General features: G+C 38.1%; 1 protein-coding gene across 7 annotated transcripts in view; it reads right to left on the reverse strand.

The window, feature by feature from the left end:
• ARNT (aryl hydrocarbon receptor nuclear translocator) overlaps positions 1-22,820 on the reverse strand; it is a 73,813-nt gene that overhangs the window by 40,604 nt on the left and 10,389 nt on the right. For 5 of the 7 annotated variants that reach the window (XR_010410743.1, XM_064588489.1, XM_064588486.1 and 2 more), the window contains exons 2-3: positions 9,595-9,706; positions 1,840-1,884 (exon numbers count right to left, since the gene is read on the reverse strand). Coding sequence is in view for 4 of the 7 variants with exons in the window: in XM_064588489.1 (XP_064444559.1) it covers positions 1,840-1,884; positions 9,595-9,706 (157 nt within the window). In the remaining 3 variants the exon portion in view is untranslated. The remainder of the gene's footprint in view (positions 1-1,839; positions 1,885-9,594; positions 9,707-22,820) is intronic. The other 2 variants (XM_064588488.1, XM_064588487.1) reach the window with 1 other exon arrangement.

The raw sequence follows: 22,820 nt of genomic DNA on the forward strand, positions 1-22,820 counted from the left end.
AATTCCCAGAACTGTTTGAAAAGGTCTATCCTTGGGTGCCTGGGTGGCTCAGTTGGTTAAGCGACTGCCTTCGGCTCAGGTCATGATCCTGGAATCCTGGGATCGAGTCCCACATCGGGCTCCCGGCTCAGCAGGGAGCCTGCTTCTCCCTCTGACCCTCTCCCCTCTCATGCTGTTTCTCTTTCTCTCTCTCTCAAATAAATAAATAAATAAATAATTTTTTTAAAAAAAGAAAAAGTCTATCCTTGGGATGCCTGGGTGGCTCAGTTAGTTGGGTGCCTGCCTTCAGCTCAGGTCCTTATCCCAGGGTCCTGGGATGGAGTCTGACATCAGGCTCGGCGGGGAGCCTGCTTCTCCCTCTGTCTGCCGATCCCCCTGCTTGTTCTGTCTCTCTCTCTGACAAATAAATAAATAAAATCTTAAAAAAAAAAAAAGGGGGGTCTATCCTTCCCCCAAAATTGAAATATCTTCCCCTCTTCACATTTATTAATACTCATTAAGTCTCAAGAGCTCTTTTGGAGAATTATTTTCTCCAATATTCTGCAACTATTTCTTTATGGTAGCCAAATTACAGTTATTTTCAAGAATATCTGGTAGGGCTCAGCAACTAGTTAGTAGTGAGAAATATAAGCCTAAATAAAAATTACTAAAATGAAAAAAAAAAATAGATGTCTCCGATGGAACTTAAGCATTATAAAAATAAACAATGGCAAGGATTTTACAATATGGACATCCTCCACACAAAAACAAAAACTTAGGACATTATGAATGTATGTACACACATATACATTGAAACACACTTACATATGTACTGAATATTTCTAGAAGGATACTCAATAAACTGGAAACTGTAGTTGTCTAAGGGAAAGGGTCTGAAGTGGAAGGAAGACATACCTGCACTACACATAACTACTTTGTACTGTTTAAAAACTTAAAAAATATATTACTTTTTAAGATCTAATTAATAGAAACAAATGAAATCTGGACACTCACATAATAAAATAATGGCTTTTTTTTTTTTTAACAGGGCTCCTTTATTTATTAAATATTTGTTACTCAACAAAGTAGACCCACCTAGGTAATATTTTCAACTTTGGAAAGGAAAAATGGCAAGTTGCAGTCAAGGTTATCTTCCTTTCTTTGACTCTTACTGCTTTGGTCTTTAGCAGGAATAAGTATTTCCCTTCTCTGAAAGAACTCCCCCATTAATATAGCAAAAAGTCCATTTTCAGTGCTCCAGAAGATTCAATATTCAAGGATACAAATTCTAATTCCGGCTCTGTAGAAGTCAACAGGTATCAGAAAATATGAAAGGTATATTAATGACCCCCCAAAGAATTACACCTTAGCCTCCTAACACACTGATTCAGGACTTGGGACATAAAATTTACTTTGGCCAATGGAACACCAGCAAATGTCAATACAAAGCAAAGACTTGATAAGCACTTAGACTGGGCCTTGCCTTTCAGATTGTAGCCACCGGCATGTAAAGAAATTCAGTTTGACCTCCTTAAGGATAAAAGACCACAAAGAAAACAGAATAACCATCCAGCCAATCCACAGCATTTGAGAAATAAAAAATTGTTATTGTTTTTAAATCACACAGCAACTAACTGTAACAAAGGGTCTTGGAAATTCTCTGCCCTCTCTTCACTGAGCTCCTTCCTCTGGAATCATTAACAAAATTCTTGAAAACTTTATAGTTTTCAACAGGAAACTTTAGTTTTAGGATACAGCACTCACCTTAGGCCTAAGGACAAAAATACTACAAGTCAGAAATAAAGATCATGAACTAATTTTTAATTTCAGAAATCTAGAGAAAAAATGTAAAAATCTTACCTCAAAAATTTACTGTTCCCTTCTCCATCATCATCAAAATCCAACCTGGGTAAAGCCAACAATAAATATTATAAGCCCACTGACAATACAGAACACTAAGAAATTAAAAATTCACTACCCACAAGCTATCTGAACACCCACCCAAATGGAAGAAGGAAACGAAGAAGTGGACAGAAGTCAAACGAAGATATGTAACTTCCCCTCTTGTACCAAACTGGGCAATCAAGAGAGTGCCCACTGCTACCTTACATTTTCCTAAGTTGGCAGTCCACCTTTGCCAAAGTTTTGTATCAGAGTACAACCTCTACCAAAGGTACAGGAATCCACTCAAAAATGAAAAAAAAAAAAAAAAATTAGTATGAATAAGTCAGGTCCATTTTTCAATTCTACAGTTTAAGGTATGTTACTAGATTTCTGAAACTTATTCCAAAACAGTGATGTTATAAGTAAGGGAGCAATTTAAGATCTCAGAAGGTTATTAATTAATGCTTCTTTACATCACACATCTAATAAATATGTAATATATGATACATTCAAGACAATGCTAGATGAGAGGAAAACAAGAGACTTGCCCTCAAGGGACCCTCTACCTAGACAAATACAAATATAAAACAAATGAGAATAGGAAAGTGCCATGTGAGGAGCACAAGCAATATGCTATAAGTCATTTAGTGAAAGCAGCAGTGACTTTTATTTCAGGGGATTAGGGAAGATTATAGGTAACAAGGTAGGCCAATCTCCTATTAAACTAAAATGTACCACCTTAACCCAGTGATCACTCGGCATCTCTACTAGCCTCATAACCTCACATTCTGGGTCTCTAGATGGATTACATATGAAGTACACAGTGTCAATCCTGAAAGTGTTCATTCCTCTTCCTCCCTGTTGCCCCCTAATTACTTGTCAAAATCTACCCAATAACTCCATTTCCATGAATCTGCCCTAAAGAAAATAACTCAAGGGCGCCTAGGTGGCTCAGTGTTAAGCGTCTGCCTTCGGCTCAGGTCATGATCCCAGGGTCCTGGGATCGAGTCCCACATCCGGCTCCCTACTCGGCAGGAAGCCTGCTTCTCCCTCTCCCACTCCCCCTGCTTGTGTTCCTGCTCTTGCTCTCTCTCTCTGTCAAATAAATAAATAAAATCCTTAAAAAAAAAAAAAAAATCACTCAAAAGAGAGAAAAAATTTATGTACAAAGATGTTCACCGAGCATTACATGTAATAGCAAAAACTTCAAAACAACTTAAATATTCCAAAATAGGAACTGAATACATCCCTTTATGTAATTTAAAAATCATGTTTCTATAAAATATTTAACAATATGAAAAAAAGGTTATATATGGTTAGGTGAAAAGACCAGGCTGTATAAAACTATATAATTATAGATTACAACTACTAAAAAGATCTACATATAAAGAATGAAGAAATTATACTAAAAAACTGATACGAGATAGTAGGATTATTGCTATTCTTCTTTCTTTCTTTCTTTCTTTTTTTAAAGATTTTATTTATTTGACAGTGAGAGATACAGCGAGAGAGGGAACACAAGCAGGGGGAGTGGGAGAGGGAGAAGCAGGCTTCCCGCTGAGCAGGGAGCCCGATGCGGGGCTCGATCCCAGGACCCCGGGATCATGACCTGAGCCTAAGGCAGACGCTTAACGACTGAGCCACCCAGGCGCCCCGTATTCTTCTTTCTATTTTCCAATCTTTATTTAAAATAATGTGTACTAATGAGACGGAAGAAAGAGAAATTAAGGAGTCAATCCCACTTATAACAAAACCATAAAATACCTAGGAATAAACCTAACCAAAGAGGCAAAGAATCTGTACTCAGAAAACTATAGAACACTCATGAAAGAAACTGAGAAAGACATAAAGAAATGGAAGAATGTTCCATACTCATGTCTATGCTACCTAGAGCAATCTATACATTCAATGCAATCCCTATCAAAATACTATCAACTTTTTTCACAGAGCTGGAACAAATAATCCTAAAATTTGTATGGAACCAGAAAAGACCCCAAATAGTCAAAGGAATGTTGAAAAAGAAAACCAAAATTGGTGGCATCACAATTCTGGACTTAAAGCTGTAATTATCAAGACAGTATGGTACTGGCACAAAAACAGACACATAGATCAATAGAACAGAGAACCCAGAAATGGACCCTCAACTCTATGGTCAACTGATCTCCGACAAAGCAGGAAAGAATATCCAATGGAAAAAAGAGAGTCTCAGGGGCGCCTGGGTGGCTCAGTCAGTTAAATGGCTGCCTTTGGCTCAGGTCATGATCCCAGGGTCCTAGGACTGAGCCCCAGGTCGGGCTCCCTGCTCAGTGGAGAGCCTGCTTCTCCCTCTCCCTCTGCCTGCCGCTCTGCCTACTTGTGCTCTCTCTCTCTCTGTCAAATAAATAAATTATAAATCTTAAAAAAAAAAAAGAAAAGAAAAGAAAAGAAAAGAAAAGAAAAGAAAAAGGTCTCTCCAACAAATGGTGCTGGGAAAATTGGACAGCCACATGCAGAAGAATGAAACTGGACCATTCCTTTACCATACACAAAAATGAACTCAAAATGGATGAAAAGACCTAAATGTGAGACAGGAATCCATCAAAATCCTAGAGGAGAACACAGGCAGCAACTTCTGTTTCCTTGGTTGCAGCAACTTCTTGCTACACACATCTTCAGAGGCAAGGGAAACAAAGGCAAAAATGAATTATTGGGACTTCATCAAAATAAAAAGCTTTTGCACAGCAAAGGAAACAGTCAATAAAACCAAAAGACAAACGACAGAATGGGAGAAGTTATCTGCAAATGACATAACAGATAAAGGGCTAGTATCCAAAATCTATAAAGAACTTATCAAACTCAACACCCAAAAAACAAATAATCCAATCAAGAAATGGGCAAAAGACGTGAACAGACATTTCTTCAAAGAAGACATACAAATGGCCAACAGACACATGGAAAAAATGCTCAACATCACTCAGCATCAGAGAAATACAAATCAAAACCATAATGAGATACCACTTCACACCAGTCAGAATGGCTAAAATTAACAAGTCAGGAAATGACAGATGTTGGCGAGGATGTGGAGAAAGGGGAACCCTCTGAAATTGTTGGTGGGAATGCAAGCTGGTGCAGCCACTCTGGAAAACAGTATGGAGGTTCCTCAAGAAGGTGAAAATAGAGATACCCTACGACCCAGCAATTGCACTACTGGGTGCAAAGATACAAACGTAGTGATCTGAAGGGGCACCTGCACCCCAATGTTTATAGCAGCAATGTCCACAATAGCCAAAACTATGGAAAGAGCCCAGATGTCCACTGACAGATGAATGGATAAAGATGTAGTATATATACAATGGAACACTACTCAGCCATCAAAAAAAAAGAAAGAAAGAAATCTTGGCCATTTGTAACGATGTGGATGGAACTAGATGGTATTATGCTAAGCGAAGTAAGTCAATCAGAAAAGACAATTATCATATGATCTCACTATGATATGTGGAATTTAAGAAACAAAACAGGGGTGCCTGGGTGGCTCAGTTGGTTAAGCGTCTGCCTTCAGCTCAGGTCATGATCCCAGTGTCCTGGGATCAAGCCCCAAGTCGGGCTCCCTGCTTGGCAGGAAGCCTGCTTCTCCCTCTGCCTCTGCCTGCTGCTCCCCCTGCTTGTGCTATCTCTCTGTCAAAACAAAACAAAACAAAACAAAACAAAACCTTAAGAAACAAAACAGAGGATCATAGGAGAAGGGAGGAAAAAATAAAACAAGATGAAATCAGAGAGGGAGACAAGCCATAAAAGACTCTTAAACGTAGGAAACAAACTGAGGGTTGCTCAAGGGAAGGGGGTGGGGGGATGGGGTAACTGGGTGATGGACATTAAGGAGGGCATATGATATAATGAACACTGGGTATTATATGAGACTGATGAGTCACTGTCCTCTACCTCTGAAACCAATAATACATGTTAATTAACTGAATTTAAAAAAATTAATTGAATTAAATTAAAATTAAAAGAATGTGTATTACTTTTTTATTTTTTAAGATTTTATTTATTTATTTGACAGTGAGAAAGGGAACACAAGCATAGGGAGTGGGAGAGGGAGAAGCAGGCTTCCCACGGTGCACGGAGCCCGATGTGGGGCTTGATCCCAGGACCCTGGGGGATCATGACCTGAGCCGAAGGCAGACACTTAACGACTGAGCCACCCAGGCGCCCCTGTGTATTACCTCTTTTAATATATTTTCTTGATTACCAATAATACCCACTCATTTCAGAAAATCTGAAAATAAAGACAAGTCTCCCATTATCTCATCATCCAGAAATTGATGAGTATCCTTTCAGTTTTGCTATGCACATTACACATATTTCTTTCTGGCAGAGCAGTATGTTACATAAACTATAACCTCCCAACATATTGTGAACATTTTTCTGTACTGTTCCATTTCAAATATACTATAATCAATCCCCTGATTTTGATATTTATAATGCTTCTAATTGTTTGCTATTACACATAACCATAACACTGTGTTTAAGAGAGTGAACTCTAAACCTAACCTCCCAAGGTTCTTCGTATCAAACATCTTCCACTTACTGGCTTTAGAACCTTGAGCAAGCTACTTATTCAATGAGTTAAAATGTGTAAAACTCTTGGGAGACATAGCAAGTCTTAATATGTTACTCATGTTACCACCTAAACTCAAGGATCACTCTTGCATTATTATTAGCTGGTGAAATTTAAAGACTAGCTCTAGTAGCTACACAATTTTTCTTTTTGAGAGAGAGAGAAAGTTAGCGTGCATGTGTGAGTGGGGGGAGGAGAAAGAGGGAAACCAAGAATCTTAAGCAGGCTCCAGACCCAGTATAGAGCCCCAACACAGGGCTCCATCTCATGACCCGAGATGAAATCAAACTGGAAATCCAGGTGCCCCTTAGCTACACAATTTTTAAAAAGAAAGCAAAAAGAGAAATTTAACAAAAAAATGGGACAAAATACTACCCATTCTCCCAGGCCTTTTTTTTTTTTTAAGATTATTTATTTACTTGGGGCATCTGCGTGGCTCAGTTGCTTCGGTGTCTGACTCTTGGTTTCGGTTCAGGCCATGGGTCATGGGATGGAGCCCTGAATCAGGCTCTGAGCTCATCGGAGATTTTCTCCCTCTGCCCCACCCCAACGTGCATGCACTCCCTCTCTCTTCCAAATAAATAAATCTTAAAAAAAAAGATTTACTTACTTATGAGAGTAATACACAAACTATACTAATAAAGAAAAAAATTGTAAAAGCAGCAAGACAAAAGAAGTCCCTAACTTAAAAGTGAAAACCCATAAGGCTACTGGAGATTTCTCGACAGAAACTTGGCAAGCCAGAAGAGAGTGGCATGATATATTCAAAGTGCTGAATGGGAAAAATCTGCAGCCAAGAATACTTCCCAAACAAAAACTAAAGGAGTTCGTGACCACTAAACCAGGCCTGCAAGAAATATTAAAGTGGACTCTGAGTGCAAAGGAGAGACCAAAAGTGACAAAGACAAGAAAGGATCAGAGAAAATCTCCAGAAACAACAACAGAACAAGTAAAAAAATAGTTATAAATACATATCAATGATTACTTTGAATGAAAATGGACTAAACACTCCAATCAAAGATACAGGGTGTCAGAATGGATTAAAAAAACAAGACCCAACTATATGCTGCCTACAAGACACTCATTTTAGACCTTAAGACACCTGCAGATTGAAAGTGAGGGGGTGGAGAAACATCACACAAATAGATGTCAAAGAAAGTCAGAGTAGCAAAAGAAAGACGAAGTAGACTTCTAGGTTCTTGTATTGTTTTAGTCCTGCTTTGGTATCAGGGTAGTACTAACTAGCCTCATGGAACGACCGTGAATGTGATCTCTCTATTCCATTATTTGTAAGATTTTGATAAAGATTGTCATTATTATTTTTTAAATTTTTGTGGCGTTCGCTAATGAAACCATATGCCTTAGGTTTTTTTGTGCTGGGAAATTTTTGATTCCTAATTCAACTTTCATTCGTGTTATTGGTTTAATAAGATTTTCTACTTCTTAGATTCATGATTCAATCTTGGTAACTTGTGCATTTTTAGAAATTGTTTTTTTCCTAAGTTATCGGATTTGTTAGAACATAATTATTTACAGTAATCTGTTATCACACTATGTATTTCTGTGGTTATCTATTGTATTGTTTCCCTTCCATTTTGGTTCTCATTTTGGTTTCTGAGTCTCCTTTTTTTCCTTAATGTAATTAAAGCATTGCCAATTTTGTTTATTTTTTTTGTAAAAACTGGTCATTACTTTCAATGTTATGTTATTGTTTATTATGGTCTCTTATTTATCTCTGATTTTTCTTTATTTCCCTCCTCTACTAAATGTCAGCTGTGTCTTCATTTTCTAGTTCCTTGTGCTATAATGTTACCTTGAGTTTTTTAATACTGGCATTTATAGCATAAATTTCATTCTAAGATCTGTTTTCACTGCATCCCATAGGTTTTAGAATATTGTTTTCTTTTGTTTTGAGGCATATTTTGATTTGCCATTTATTTGGCCCATTGCTTGTGCAGTAGTGTGTTGTTTTTTACATATTAAATATTTAATATTTACATTGCATGTTTTCCAGCTTTATTGTTGATCTTTAGTTCTGTACCATTGTGGCTGGAAAATACACTTGGTATGATTTCAGTCTTCTTAAATTTGTAATATTTGTTATGCTTTTTTTTTTTTTTAAAGATTTTATTTATTTATTTGAGACAGAGAGAATGAGAGAGACAGAGAGCACATGAGAGGGGGAGGAGGGTCAGAGGGAGAAGCAGACTCCCCGCTGAGCAGGGAGCCCGATGCGGGACTCGATCCCGGGACTCCAGGATCATGACCTGAGCCGAAGGCAGTCGCCTAACCAACTGAGCCACCCAGGTGCCCCGCTTTTTTTTTTTTTTAAAGATTTTATTTATTTATTTGAGAGAGAGAGAGAGAGCATGAGGGGGGGAGGGTCAGAGGGAGAAGCAGACTTCCCACCGAGCAGGGAGCCCGATGTGGGACTCAATCCCGGGACTCCAGGATCATGACTTGAGCTGAAGGCAGTCGCTCAACCAACTGAGCCACCCAGGCGCCCTGTTATGCTTCTTTTTATGTGATTTAACCGGGATTCTTCTGTGTGTACTTGAAGAAAATGTGTATTCTATTTTTCTTGGATGGAATGTTTTACATATATCTTTTAGAACCATATATCCTGAAGTATGCTTCAAATAAGAAATGCTCTTGTTGGAAAAAAAAAAAATAACTTTGAGGGTACTCATTTAAAATAAAGTATATCACAGAGAAGGTGGGGGGGACGGGTGAAATAGGTGAAAGGGATTAAGAGTACACTTGTCATGATGAGCACCTGAGTAACGATGTATATAGAATTATTGAGTCACTATATTGTACACCTGAAACTAATATAACACTGTATGTTAATTATATAGTAATTAAAGTAAAAATCTTAATAAAAAATAAAATTAAAAATATTTTTTTTAAATGCTGCATATAAAAAATACATATATTATATAAATATATATATAGATAAAAACAACAATTCTGTATAAGGAAAAAAATCCAGGGACTAAAGAGAGGTATCTGACAGCAGTGTAGTTAGTAACCAGTTGAAATGAGAGGGCTGGACATAGCAAAGAGGATTCAGCCACTAACTAAATCAGGCTGGCTTATAGGAGAGCCATTCATGACACTATACCCAAACTCACCCTGGTCGCCGCTTAATAGCCCTGTGGACAATGGCTCCTCCACCTTGAATCCCAGGCCCAGGGTTTCCTGAGGCAATGGCTGGACCCAGTGATGGTACATCTGATGTCATTTCTATCAGAGAAAAATGGAAATATACATTTAAGAAAGATAGTCCTTTCTTAACATCATCATCATCACCAAGTTAGCTGGAAGAAAGGCTCAGGTAGGGATGAAATCCCAGTAGTTTGCTAGAAAACCCATATGCTCATATCCAGATTGCTCTTCTTGAATTCTTACACTGGTGAAAACATACATTCCCTGTACTTCAGTTCCTCCCCCTTCACAGAGTCTGGAAGAGGGAGTACTATATTCTATCTGCAGCCTTCACTTTTATTTTTTATTTTTATTTTTTTTTAAAGATTTATTTATTTGAGAGAGAGAGAGAATGAGAGAGAGCACATGAGAGGGGGGAGGGTCAGAGGGAGAAGCAGACTCCCTGCCGAGCAGGGAGCCCGATGCGGGACTCAATCCAGGGACTCCAGGATCATGACCTGAGCCGAAGGCAGTCGCTTAACCAACTGAGCCACCCAGGCGCCCGTAGCCTTCACTTTTAAAAGCTTGTGATAGGGGCACCTGGGTGGCTCAGTTGGTTAAGCGACTGCCTTTGGCTCAGGTCATGATCCTGGATCCCGGGATCGAGCCCCGCATCGGGCTCCCTGCTCAGCGGGAAGCCTGCTTCTCCCTCTCCCTCTGCCTGCCACTCTGCCTACTTGTGCTGTCTCTCTATCTCTCTGTCAAATAAATAAATAAAATCTTAAAAAAAAAAAAAAAAAAAGATCCAATATCTGGGACGCCTGGGTGGCTCAGCCGGTTAAGCATCTGCCTTCAGCTCAGGTCATAATCCTAGGGTCCTGGGATTGAGTCCCACATCAGACTCCTTGCTCAGCGGAGAACCTGCTTCTCCCTCTGCCTGCCGCTTCCCCTTCTTATGAGAGCACTTTCTCTCGCTCTCGAGCTCTCACAAATAAAATCTTAAAAAAAAAAAAAGATCTAATATCACATAATACAAAAATATTCAAACTTCAATTTTAAGAAAGAAAATCACTCATCATACCAAGAACCAAGAAGATCTCAAACTGAATGAAAACGATGGCAAAACATAAATGTTAGAATTATCTGACAAAGATTTTAAAGGCAGTCATGATAAAAATGCTTCAACAATTATTAACATAGTTGAAATAAATAAATTGAAAGCTTCAGCAAAGAAACAGTCTCAACAAGAAACAGGATATAAAGAAACAGGATATAAAGAATCAAATAGATATTTTAGAACTGACTGAAAAATAACTGAAATAAAAAAGTTAAATGGATTGACTGAAGAGCAGAATGGAGAGAAAAAAGACAAGAATCAGTGAAATGGAAGACAGAACACTAGAAATTATTCAGTAGAGTACTGGAAAGATAAGAGAAAGAGGGCAAAGCTGAAAAATAATGTCTAAAAATTTCCCAAATTTGGCAAGAAATGTAACCTACAGATTCAAGAAGTTGAGTAAACCCCAAAAGGATAAACCTAAAGAAATGCATTCCAACACACATCACAATTAAACTTCTAAAAACTAAAGATTAAGTTTTGGAAGTAGCTAGAGAAAAATTACACCTTACCTACAGAAGAAAAATAATTCAAACAACAGCAGATTTTTCACCTGAAACCATGGAGGCAAAAAGAACATGGCACGATATCTTTAAGTTGTAGGGAAAAAAGAACTGTCAACCCAGAATCCCACAACGAGTGAAAATACCATTCAGGAGTGAAGGGGAAATCAACACACTTTCTGATGATGTACAACTCAGGAAAACTTGCAACCAACAGACCTATCCTTAAAAAATGACTAAACGGGATGCCTGGGGGGCTCAGTCAGTTAAGCGTCTGCCTTCGGCTCGGGTCATGATCCCAGGGTCCTGGGATTGAGCCCCACATCGGGCTCCCTGCTCCACGGGGAGCCTGCTTCTCCCTCTGCCTCTCTCTCTCATGAATAAATATAAAAAAAAAAAAAAAAAAGACTAAACAAAATTCTCCAAAAAGGGAAGAAATTATAAAACAAGGAATTCTGAAACATATCAAGAAATAAAAAAGAACACAGTATGCAGAAATATGGGTAAAATCCATAGGCTTTCCTTCTCCTTTTGAGTTTTCTTAATTACATTTGGTGGTTGAAGCAAAAAATACAACACTGATATGTTTCTGAATATATATAGAGGAAATATTTATGACAATTAAATTACAAATGGGGATACTAAAGGGAGGTAGGATGCTAACACTTAAAGTGGTAAAATGACACCACCCATAGACTGTGATGTTATGATATATAATGCAATGCCCACTCCAGCAATTACCAGAAAAGCTATACAAGGAGATACACCAGCAAACATTGCATATAAATCAAAATGCAATTCTTTTTAAGATTTTACTTTTATTTATTTTATTTTTTTAAAGTTTATATATATATTTTTTGGTAATCCCTACACCCAATGTGGGGCTCAAACCCAAAATCCCAAGATCAAGAGTCACATACTCTTCCAACTGAGCCAGTCAGGCACTCCTCAAAATGGAATTCTAAAAAATGTTCAAATAACCTACAGGAAGGCAGAGAAAAAAATAGAGAAACAGAAACCCAAACAAATGAAAACAGCAGACTTAAGCCCTAACATACCAATCTTATTAAATGTAAATGGTCTAAATATACCAATTAGTAAAAAAAGATTAGCAGAACAAACAAAAAAAATGACCCACTCTATAAGAAATGCTTCAAAAAAAAAAAAAAGTTGCTTCAAATGTAATAGTAGAGACAGATTGAAAGGAAAAGGATGAAAAAAGATATATTATACACTGATCAAAGGAAAGCAAGAGTAACTGTATTAATAATAATCAAGTAAACTCCAAAGCAAAATGACCAGAGACAAAGCACATTATATAATATTCAAGCCACCAAGAAGACATTTGGCAGTTATGCACCAAACAAGAGCACTGCAAAATCTGTTAAACAAAAACTGATAAAACAGAAAGGAGAAAATAATTATAGCTGGAGACTTCAACACCCCTCATTCAACTGAAAGAACAATTAGAAAATCAGCAAAGATATAAAAGATCTCAATGACACCCTCAACCAACAGGATCTAATTAACATTTACTCAAACACTCTAACCACAATAGCAGGTACACATTCTTTTCAAGTGTCCGCAGAATATAAACCAAGATAGGAAATATCCCGGGCCATTAAGCCTCAACAAATTTAAGAATGAAATCACAGATTATGTTCCAACTACAATGGAATTAATCTAGAACTAAGATAGCAGGAAAATCCCCATACACCTGGACACTAAATGACACATTTCTAAATAATAGATGAGTCAAAAAAGAAGTCTCAAATGAAATTAAAAATACACAGAACTACAATGCAAATTAAAATACAAGATAGTAAAATTTGTGGAACACAGCAAAAGCTGTACTCAGAGAAAATTTAGAGCACTAAAATGCTTACACTGGAAAAGAGGAAAAGTCAAGTCAATCATCTAAGCTTCCACTTCAAGCACCTAGAAAAAGAACAAATTAAACCCAAAGCAAGCAAAACGAAGGAATAGACAACATAAACCAATGAATTTGAAAACAGAAAAATACTTTAAAAAAATAAAATCAAAAGCTAGTTCTTTAAATAGATCCCAAAAATGGACAACGCCTAGCAAACAAAACTACCAATATCAGAAATGAAAAGAGAAAAAAAAAAAAAAACCAAAAAGACACATATCACTACAAACCTCAAAGAAATGAGAGTAGTGGTAATACTAGGAATAACTTACAAACATAAATTTGACAACTTAGACAAAATGGACCAATTCCTTGAAAAAATACAGACCCAATACAAAACAGATGACTTGAATGGCCCCATAAATATTAGGAAATTGAATCCATAATTTAAAAGCTCTCGGGGCGCCAGGGTGGCTCCGTCGTTAAGCATTTGCCTTCGGCTCAGGTCATGATCCCAGGGTCCTGGGATCGAGCCCCTCATCAGGCTCCCTGCTCCGCGGGAAGCCTGCTTCTCCCTCTCACACTCCCCCTGCTTGTGTTCCCTCTCTCGTTGTCTCTCTGTCAAATAAATAAATAAAATCTTTAAAAAAAATAAAAAATAAAAGCTCTCAAAAAAGAAATCTCCAAGTCTAGACGAAGAATTCTACCAAACATTTAAAAAATTATATCAGTTCTACACAATCTCCTCCAGAAACTGGTTGAGAAAGGGGACACTTACCAATTCCTCTTAGGAAGCTAGAATTGCCCTGATAACAAAACCAGACAAAATCAGTACAAAAACAAAGCAAACTGACAAAAAAACTAGAGATCAATATTCCTCATGAAAACATATAAAAATTCTTAGTATTAGCAAATAAAATTTAGCAATATGGAAAAGAATTATATAACATGACCAAATGTGATTTACTCCAGGGAAGCAAACTGGCTCAATATTTAATAATCAATCAACATAATCCACCATATTAGTAAGATAAAGAAGGAAAATAACAGATGATCATATCAACTTATGCAAGAAAGCATTTGATAAAATCCAACACTCATTCCTAATTAAAAAATCACAAAAATAAAAATAGAGGGAAATGTTCTCAACTTGAAAAAAGAATCAACCCCTCCAAAAACCCCAAAACAACAAAAAGAAAGAAAGAAAGAAAGAAAGAGCCTAAAGCTAATATTATACTTAATTGTGAAAGACAATCCTTTTATGATTGGGAACTAAACAAGAATATTCCCTCTTATCATTTATTCAAATATACTGGGAAACCCTAGCCAGTGCAAAAAATGCAAGAAAAGGAAACAAAAGGCATAAAGATCAAAAAGAAGAAATAAAACTTCACAGATGCCATGTCTTTGTAGAAAATTCCAAGGAATCTAACAAAAAAACTCAGAGCAAGTAAGTGAATCCAGTAAAATTGCAGGACACAAGATAAGTATACAAGAATAAAATGCTTCTATATATTAGCAACTAATAGACACCAAAATTAAAAATACAAAGCTATCTACAGGGACGCCTAGGTGGCTCAGTCGGTTAAGCGGCCCTCAGATCATGATCTCAGGGTCCTGGGATCAAGCTCTGCATCAGGCTCCGCACTCAGCGGGGAATCTGCTTAAGGATTCTCTCTCTCCTTCTCCTCCTCCCCCTGCTCGCACTCGCTCTTTCTCTAAAATAAATAAATAAATTGTGGGGTGCCTGGGTGGCTCAGTTGGTTAGGCATCTGCCTTTGGCTCAAGTCATGATCCCAGGGTCCTGGGATGGAGCCCCACATCAGGCTCTCTGCTCTGCAGGGAGTCTGCTTTGCCCTCTGCCTCTCCCCCCATTCATGCTCTCCCTCGCTCGTTCTCTTTCTCAAATAAATAAAATCTTTAAAAAATAAAAAATAAATTTTTAAAAAGCTACTTGTAATCACTTTAAAAAAAAATACTTGAGTATAAATACAACAAACACAGGACTTGTATGCTGAAAACAACACAACACTGATGAAAGAAATCAAAGATCTAAATAAATGGAGAGAGATACCATGCTCATGATTTTAAAGACTCAACATAATAAAGATGTCAATTCTCTTCAAACTGATAGACAAGTTTAATGTAATTCCTATCAAAATTCTATCAAGATGCTTTTATAAAGAAGATAATTCTAAAATTTTTAAGGAAAGGTAAAGGAACTTAATAGCTAAAACAATTTTGACAGAGAAAAGTGGCAGGAATCAGTCTACTCAATTTCAAGGCTTATTATGTATCTGTGGTAATCAAAAGTATGGAGTCTTGGCAGAGGGACACAGAGCAATGGAAGCCAGAAACAGACCCACACAAATATGCCCAAATGATTTCTGACAAAAGTGCAAAAACAATTCAATGGAGGAAAGATCGTCTTTTCAACAAATGGTGCTAGAGCAACTGGACAACTGTAGATGAAAAACTGAACCTCAATCTAAGCTTTGCCCTTTATATAAAAATTAATCAGAATGGATCACTATGTAAATGTAAAAACTATGTAACGTTTAGAGGGGAAAAAAGGAGAAAATCTTCAGGATCTAGGTCTAGGCAGAGTACTTAGATTTGGCACCAAAAGCATGATCCATGAACAGTAAAAGTGATAAATCGGATTTCATTAAAATTAAAAACTTTTAGTCTGTGAATGACTGCCAGAAGATGAAAAGACAAGTAACAGAGTGGAAGAAAATACTGAAGGAAAGGATTTGTATCCAGAATATAAAAAGAACGCTCAAAAATCAACATTAAAAAAAGCAGTCCGGGGGCGCCTGTGTGGCTCAGTCATTAAGCGTCTGCCTTCAGCTCAGGTCATGATCCCAGGGTCCTGGGATCGAGCCCCGCATCGGGCTCCCTCCTCGGTGGGAAGCCTGCTTCTCCCTCTCCAGCTCCCCCTGCTTGTGTTTCTGCTCTCGTTATCTGTCAAATAAATAAATAAAATCTTTAAAAAAAAAAAAAAGGCAGTCTGACTACAACAGGGGCAAGACATGAAGAGACAGTTCACCAAAGATACAAAAATGGTAAATATTCATATGAAAACACGGTCAACATCATTAGCCACGAGGGAAATGCAAATTTAAGCCACACTGAGATGCATTACATACCTACTGGAATGGCTAACATAAAAATAAATAAAAATACCAAATGCTGGGAAAGATACAGAAAAAGACCACTTATACATTGCTGGTAGATGTAATACAGCACAGCCACTTCAGAAAATAGTTTGGAAGTTTTTTTGTTTTGTTTTTTAAAGATTTTATTTATTCATTTGACAGAGATATAGCGAGAGAAGGAACACAAGCAGGGGAGAGTGGGAGAGGGAAAAGCAAGCTTCCCGTGGAGCAGGGAGCCCGATGCAGGGCTTGATCCCAGGACCCTGAGATCATGACCGGAGCGGAAGGCAGACGCTTATGACTGAGCCACCCAAGCGCCTGGGGAAATTTTTTTAAAAACGGGATGCCTGGGTGGCTCAATCGGTTGGTTAAGCACCTGACTTCGGCTCAGGTCAAGATCTCAGGGTCCTGGGATCAAGACCCGCATCCGGCTCTGTGCTTAGCAGGAAGTCTGCTTCTCCCTCTGCCCCCCTCCCACCGCCCCCCCAATCAAGAATGTACTTTTTTTAAAATTTGAAACAAATACATTTGTAAAGCATTTATTAATGTAATTATTTTTTCTTTTAGTTTGTTAATGGCATGAATTACAAGTTTTCTGAGGTTGAACCATCTCTGAGTTCCTGGAATAAACCCTACTCAGTAATTGCAGTAGATTGAATAATATAAAAATGCATGTCCACACAGAATCTCAGAATGTGACCTTACTTGGAAATAGGGTCCCTGAAGATAAAATTAGCTAAGACTAAGGTCATAATGGCTTAGGTTGGGTTATAAATCCAATGACTGCTCTTTTTTTTTTAAGATTTGAGAGAGAGAAAGCAAGAGTGCATGAATAGGCACACACGCAGGGCAGGAGGAGGGGGAAAGGGAGAGGAGAGAAAGTCTCAAGGGAACTAGCGCTCAGCACCGAGCACTCACCACTGAGATCAGGACCTGAGTAGAAACCAAGAGTCGGACGCTCAACCCACTGCACCATCCAGGTGTCCCTGACTGCTTTCTTTATTAGAGGAAGGAGAGACACATTGGATACAGGGACACAGAGACTGGAGTGACATGTCCAAGCTAGAGAAGAGGGAGAGATTTCTCCCTCAGAGCCTCCAGAAGGAACCAAAGCTGCCAACATCTTCATTTCAGATTCTGAGCCTCCAGAGCTGTGAAAGAATACATTTCTGTTGTTTTAAACCCCCCAGTTTGTTAATTTGTCACAGCAGGGAAACTAATAATGATGTATGATTCTTTTAATATACTCTGGATTTGAATCACTAATATTAGCCCCTTTCAAATGGAAAAACAGGGTAGCATAGTTAAGGAGTATTCTTATTGCACTGAAATCAAGTACCTTCTATTAAAATCACAATTTTACAGCCTTGCCTGAGGAAAGCATCCACATCCTAGAGACCAAATGGAAAGCCAGGGATCTGGGTGAATGCACTAACCTCTGTGTCTAGAGTTCTTCCAGCCTGCTCCTACCTTCAGGTCCTGGGCCTGAGCCGTGGCCTCCAGCCCAGCCATTCCTAATGCAGACTGGCTGCCCCACAGCCCATTTCGCCTGCCTAATGGGGTCTTGTGCAATTCGGGAGTTTTTCCATAAAGTGACCCTTGTATTAATAGAGCCTTTAGGAGATTTTTGTTAGAAACTAAGGACCTCCCTTCAGCTCTGAACAGCTTTTTCCCTTGATTCCAACTAAAAGATTTATGTACCTTTCTAGTTCACTCAAATTTGTGGGTGGCTTCTCTCCCTTTCCTATTCTACATTCTTTAGTCCTATGTTAGCTTTACATCTCAGAAATGGTGAAATGTACATAGTCCAATAGAATACGAAATAATAAAAAAAATCACAATTTCACAGAAATTACAGAAAAATAGTAAATATGTTTAGTCAGTCAAATAATCTCCCAAATTTACAGAAAAGCTACTTCTAAATGTAACTTCCTTTCCTGAAATAGGAGAAATAATATAAAACTAAGTCACTGAAAACACACAATGAAGGAAAACAGGAATGATAAAGGAAGCATTAAAAGTTGGATGGGGGACCCGGGTGACTCAGTCGGTTAAGCGTCTGTCTGACTCTTGTGTTTTTGGCTCAGGTCATGATCTCAGGGTCGTGAGATCAAGCCCCACACTGGGCTCAGTGCTCAGCACAGAGTCCGCTTAACGCTCTCTCTCTGCCCCTCCCCCAACTCACACTTACCCTCTCCCTCTCTCAAATAAATTAAGTATCTTTTAAAAATATTTTGGATCGTAAAATGTTCAAAAAGAAACCTTGGGAACAATAATTCATCATGTTCTTAATGTCTGAAATATGAACTTTGGATATGTTTTTAATGTTTTATTTATTATTCCTAAAATCTACCTCCAAAGTTTATTTGTAATAAATTGCACCCAACCGGGTCACCTGGGTGGCTCAGTCGTTAAGCGTCTGCCTTCGGCTCACGTCATGATCCTAGGGTCCTGGGATCAAGCCCCTCATCGGGCTCCCTGCTCAGCAGGAAGCCTGCTTCTCCCTCTCCCACTCCCCCTGCTTGTGTTCACTCTCTCGCTGTGTTGTGTCTTTCTCTGTCAAATAAATAAATAAAATCTTTAAAAATAAAATAAAAAAATAAATTGCACCCAACCTAAAAACACAAAACCTCTTTTATGCATGTCTTTTATTACAAGCCCAAGCATTTATAACCGCCTTTAATACTGGATAAAGAATGTACTTAAGTACTCATCATTAAAATGATGATGCAGGGGCGCCTGGGTGGCTCAGATGGTTAAGCGACTGCCTTCGGCTCAGGTCATGATCCTGGAGTCCTGGGATGGAGTCCCGCATCGGGCTCCCTGCTCAGCAGGGAGTCTGCTTCTCCCTCTGATCCTCCCCCCTCTCATGCTCTCTCTCTCTGTCTCATTCTCTCTCTCAAAATGAATAAATAAAATCTTAAAAAAAATAAATAAATAAAATGATGATGCATTATCACAAACTAGTAACCAAAACAGTATGGTACTGGCACAAATACAGACATATAGGCCAATAGAAAAAAATAGAGAGCCTAGAAATAAATCCTTACATGTATAGTTAAATGATTTAACAAGGGTTTCAAGACAATTCAGTGGGGAAAGGACAGTTTTTTCCAACAAGTGGTACAGGGAAAACTGTTTATCCACAAGCAAAAGAATGAAGTTGTACCCTTACTTTATATCATACACAAAAATTAACTCAGATCAAATTCCTAAATGTAAGAACTAAAACTAGTTAACTCTAGAAGAAAGCATAGGAGGAAAACTTCATGACAATGAATTTGGCAATTTCTTGAATATATCAAAAGCACAAGTAACAAAAGTTAAAAAAAGAAGATAAATTGGACTTTATCACTAGAAACTTTTATGCATCAAAGAACACTATCAGGGTGCCTGGCTGCTCAGTTGGTACAACATGCGACTCTTGATCTCAGGATTGTGGGTTCAAGGCCCACGTTGGGTGTAGAGATTACTTAAAAATAAAATCTTAAAAAAAAAAACACTATCAAGAGAGTAAAAAGGCAACACATGGAATAGGAAAAAAAATTTGCGAATCATATATCTGATATGGAATGAATATCGAGACTACATAAACAACTCCTACAACTCAACAACAAAAAACATAAACTGATTTTAAAATGTCTAAAAGACTTGAATAGACATTTCTTCCAAGATACACAAATAGCCAATAAGCATATGAAAAGATGCTCCACCATTACTAATCATTAAAGAAATGCAAATCAAAACTACAATGAGATAGATATCACCTCACACCCATTATGATGGCCACCACCAAAAAAATTTAAAAATTATTTTAAACATTTTTTGGGCACCTGGGTGGCTCAGTTGGTTAAGCGACTGCCTTCGGCTCGGGTCATGATCCTGGAGTCCCGGGATCGAGGCCCGCATCGGGCTCCCTGCTCAGCAGGGAGTCTGCTTCTCCCTCTGACCCTCCTCCCTCTCATGCTCTCTCTCATTCTCTCTCTCGCAAATAAATAAAATCTTAAAAAAAAAAATTATTTTAAACATTTTTTAAATAATAAAAAATAAATGAGTGCCTGGCTGGCTCAGTTGGTAGAGCATATGACTCTTTATCTTGGGGTCGTGAGTTCTGGCCCCATGTTGGGCACAGGGCATACTTAAAACTTTTTGAAATTAAAAAATAACAAGTACTGGGGCACCGGGATGGCTCAGTCAGTTAAGCGTTTGCCTTCAGCTCAGGTCATGATCCTCCTCCTCAGCAGGAAGCCTGCTTCTCCATCTTCCCCCCACCCCCCACTCATGCTTTTTCTTGCTCTCTCTCTCAAATAAACAATCTTTAAAAAAAAAAAAAGTATTGGTGAGGATGTGGGGAAACTGGAACTCTTGTACTGTGTTAGTGGGAATATAAAATGGTGCAGTCACTATGGAAAACAGTATGGAGAGTCCTAAAAAATTAGAAACAGAACTACTTTATGATCCAGCAATTCTACTTCTGGATATATACTCAAAAGAATTGAAAGCAGAGTCTCAAAGAGATACTTAGACAACATCCACATTCATAGCAGCAATATTCACAATAGCCAAGAGGTGGAAGTAAGCCAAGTGTCCACTGACAGATGAATGGATAAAAAATTGGGGCATATACATCGCCTTTTAAAAAAACGAATCCTGCAATAACACACAATACAGATGAACCTTGAAGATACTAGCTAAGTGAAATAAGCTAGTCACAAAAGGAGAAATACTCTATGACTCTACTTAAATGAGGTACCTAGAATAGTCAAATTCATTGAGAAAAAGCATAGAATGGTTGTTTCCAAGGGGTGGAGGGATTTGGAAAATGGGGAGTTATTATTTACTGGGTACAGAATTTCAGTTTTGCAAGATGAAAAAAGTTTTGGAGGTGTATGGTGATGATGGCTGCACAACAATATGAATATACTAAGGCCAATGAACTGTACACTTAAAAAATGTTAAAATGGCAAATTTATGTTATTTGCATTTTGCTACAATAAAAAAAAAGTAATATATCAGAAAAATTTTGAGATGGATCTATACCATTGAAATGGAAAGTTATCCACCGTATATGATTACGGAAAAATAAGCTACAGAAAAAAATACATAATATATTCCTTTTTTAAAGTTTATATGCAGGACGCCTGGATGGCTCAGTTGGTTGAGCGTCTGCCTTTGGCTCAGGTCATGATCCCAGAGTCCTAACCCTTATAAACTTTACATGTTAGTAGGACAAGAAAAATAATTAAAATATCAATTGGGGGGCGTCCGGGTGGCTCAGTCGGTTAAGCGACTGCCTTCGGCTCAGGTCATGATCCTGGAGTCCCGGGATCGAGTCCCGCATCGGGCTCCCTGCTCAGCTGGGGGTCTGCTTCTCCCTCTGACCCTCCCCCCCTCATGTGTTCTCTCTCATTCTCTCTCTCTGAAATAAATAAATAAAACCTTTTTAAAAATATATATATATATAAATTGGGATGACAATATGAAAGTAACATTTTATAGGTAAAAAATGAATAAATATCAAATTTCAAAATCAAACTTCATATGATTCAACCTAATAATACATTATATAGTGATAAATGTGGAGAAAAATAAACCAGGGGAAGTCAAATCACAAGTATATAATGGTTAGGGGAGCCTGGGTGGCTCAGTCGGTTAAATGTCTAACTCTTTCTTTTTTAAGATTTTATTTATTTATTTGACAGAGAGACAGCGAGAGAGGGAACACAAGCAGGGGGAGTGGGAGAGGGAGAAGCAGGCTTCCCGCCGAGCAGGGAGCCCAATGCGGGGCTCGATCCCAGGACCCTGAGATCATGACCTGAGCCGAAGGCAGTCGCTTAACCGACTGAGCCACCCAGGTGCCCCTAAATGTCCAACTCTTGTTTTCGGCTCAGATTATGATCTCAGGGTTCTGAGATCGAGCCCCGCATCAGGGTCCATCCTCAACACTGAGTTTGCTTGAGATCCTCTCTCCCACTCCTTAGGAAAAAAAAAAGTATATAAAAGTTGAAGGATAGGAGGACAGCAATTTTAGATAGTGAGGAAAGACATCACTGAAAAGGTAAAAGGAGATAGGAATAGGAGACAAGAGGTAAGAAAAGGAGATAAGGGAATAAACCATGCAGGTATCTGGGGGAAAAGCATTATAGGCAGAGTGTAAAGATCCAGAGGTGAGAACATGCCTGTTAAGTTCTAGAAACAGTATGGATGACATCATGGCTAGAATGGAGTGAGCGAAATGTTACACAATAAACGAACAGTGGTTATCTCTGGGATGGCATTTAGAGACTTCTACATTTGATTTTCTGTATATCATTATTTTGTCTTTTATATTAAGTATGTATTACTTTTATAACTGGAAAATGCATGATCCCAATTTTTTTAAAAGAAAATGTGGGGGGGGTGGCACACATTGAAAATCTAAGAGAACAAAGCTTAAGCTTTAAAATTTGATAAATCTGGATTCCAATCCTAGGGTTGCCACTTAACCACCTACATGATTTAATCTCTCTGAGTTTATCTGTAAAATGTAGGTCATAGTACCGACTTTTTCAGAAGATATTAG

The sequence above is a fragment of the Mirounga angustirostris genome, unplaced genomic scaffold, assembly GCF_029215605.1.
Source record: "Mirounga angustirostris isolate CCGP_5_RB_7025 unplaced genomic scaffold, mMirAng1.0.hap1 SCAF_4, whole genome shotgun sequence".
NCBI classification, from domain to species: domain Eukaryota; kingdom Metazoa; phylum Chordata; class Mammalia; order Carnivora; family Phocidae; genus Mirounga; species Mirounga angustirostris.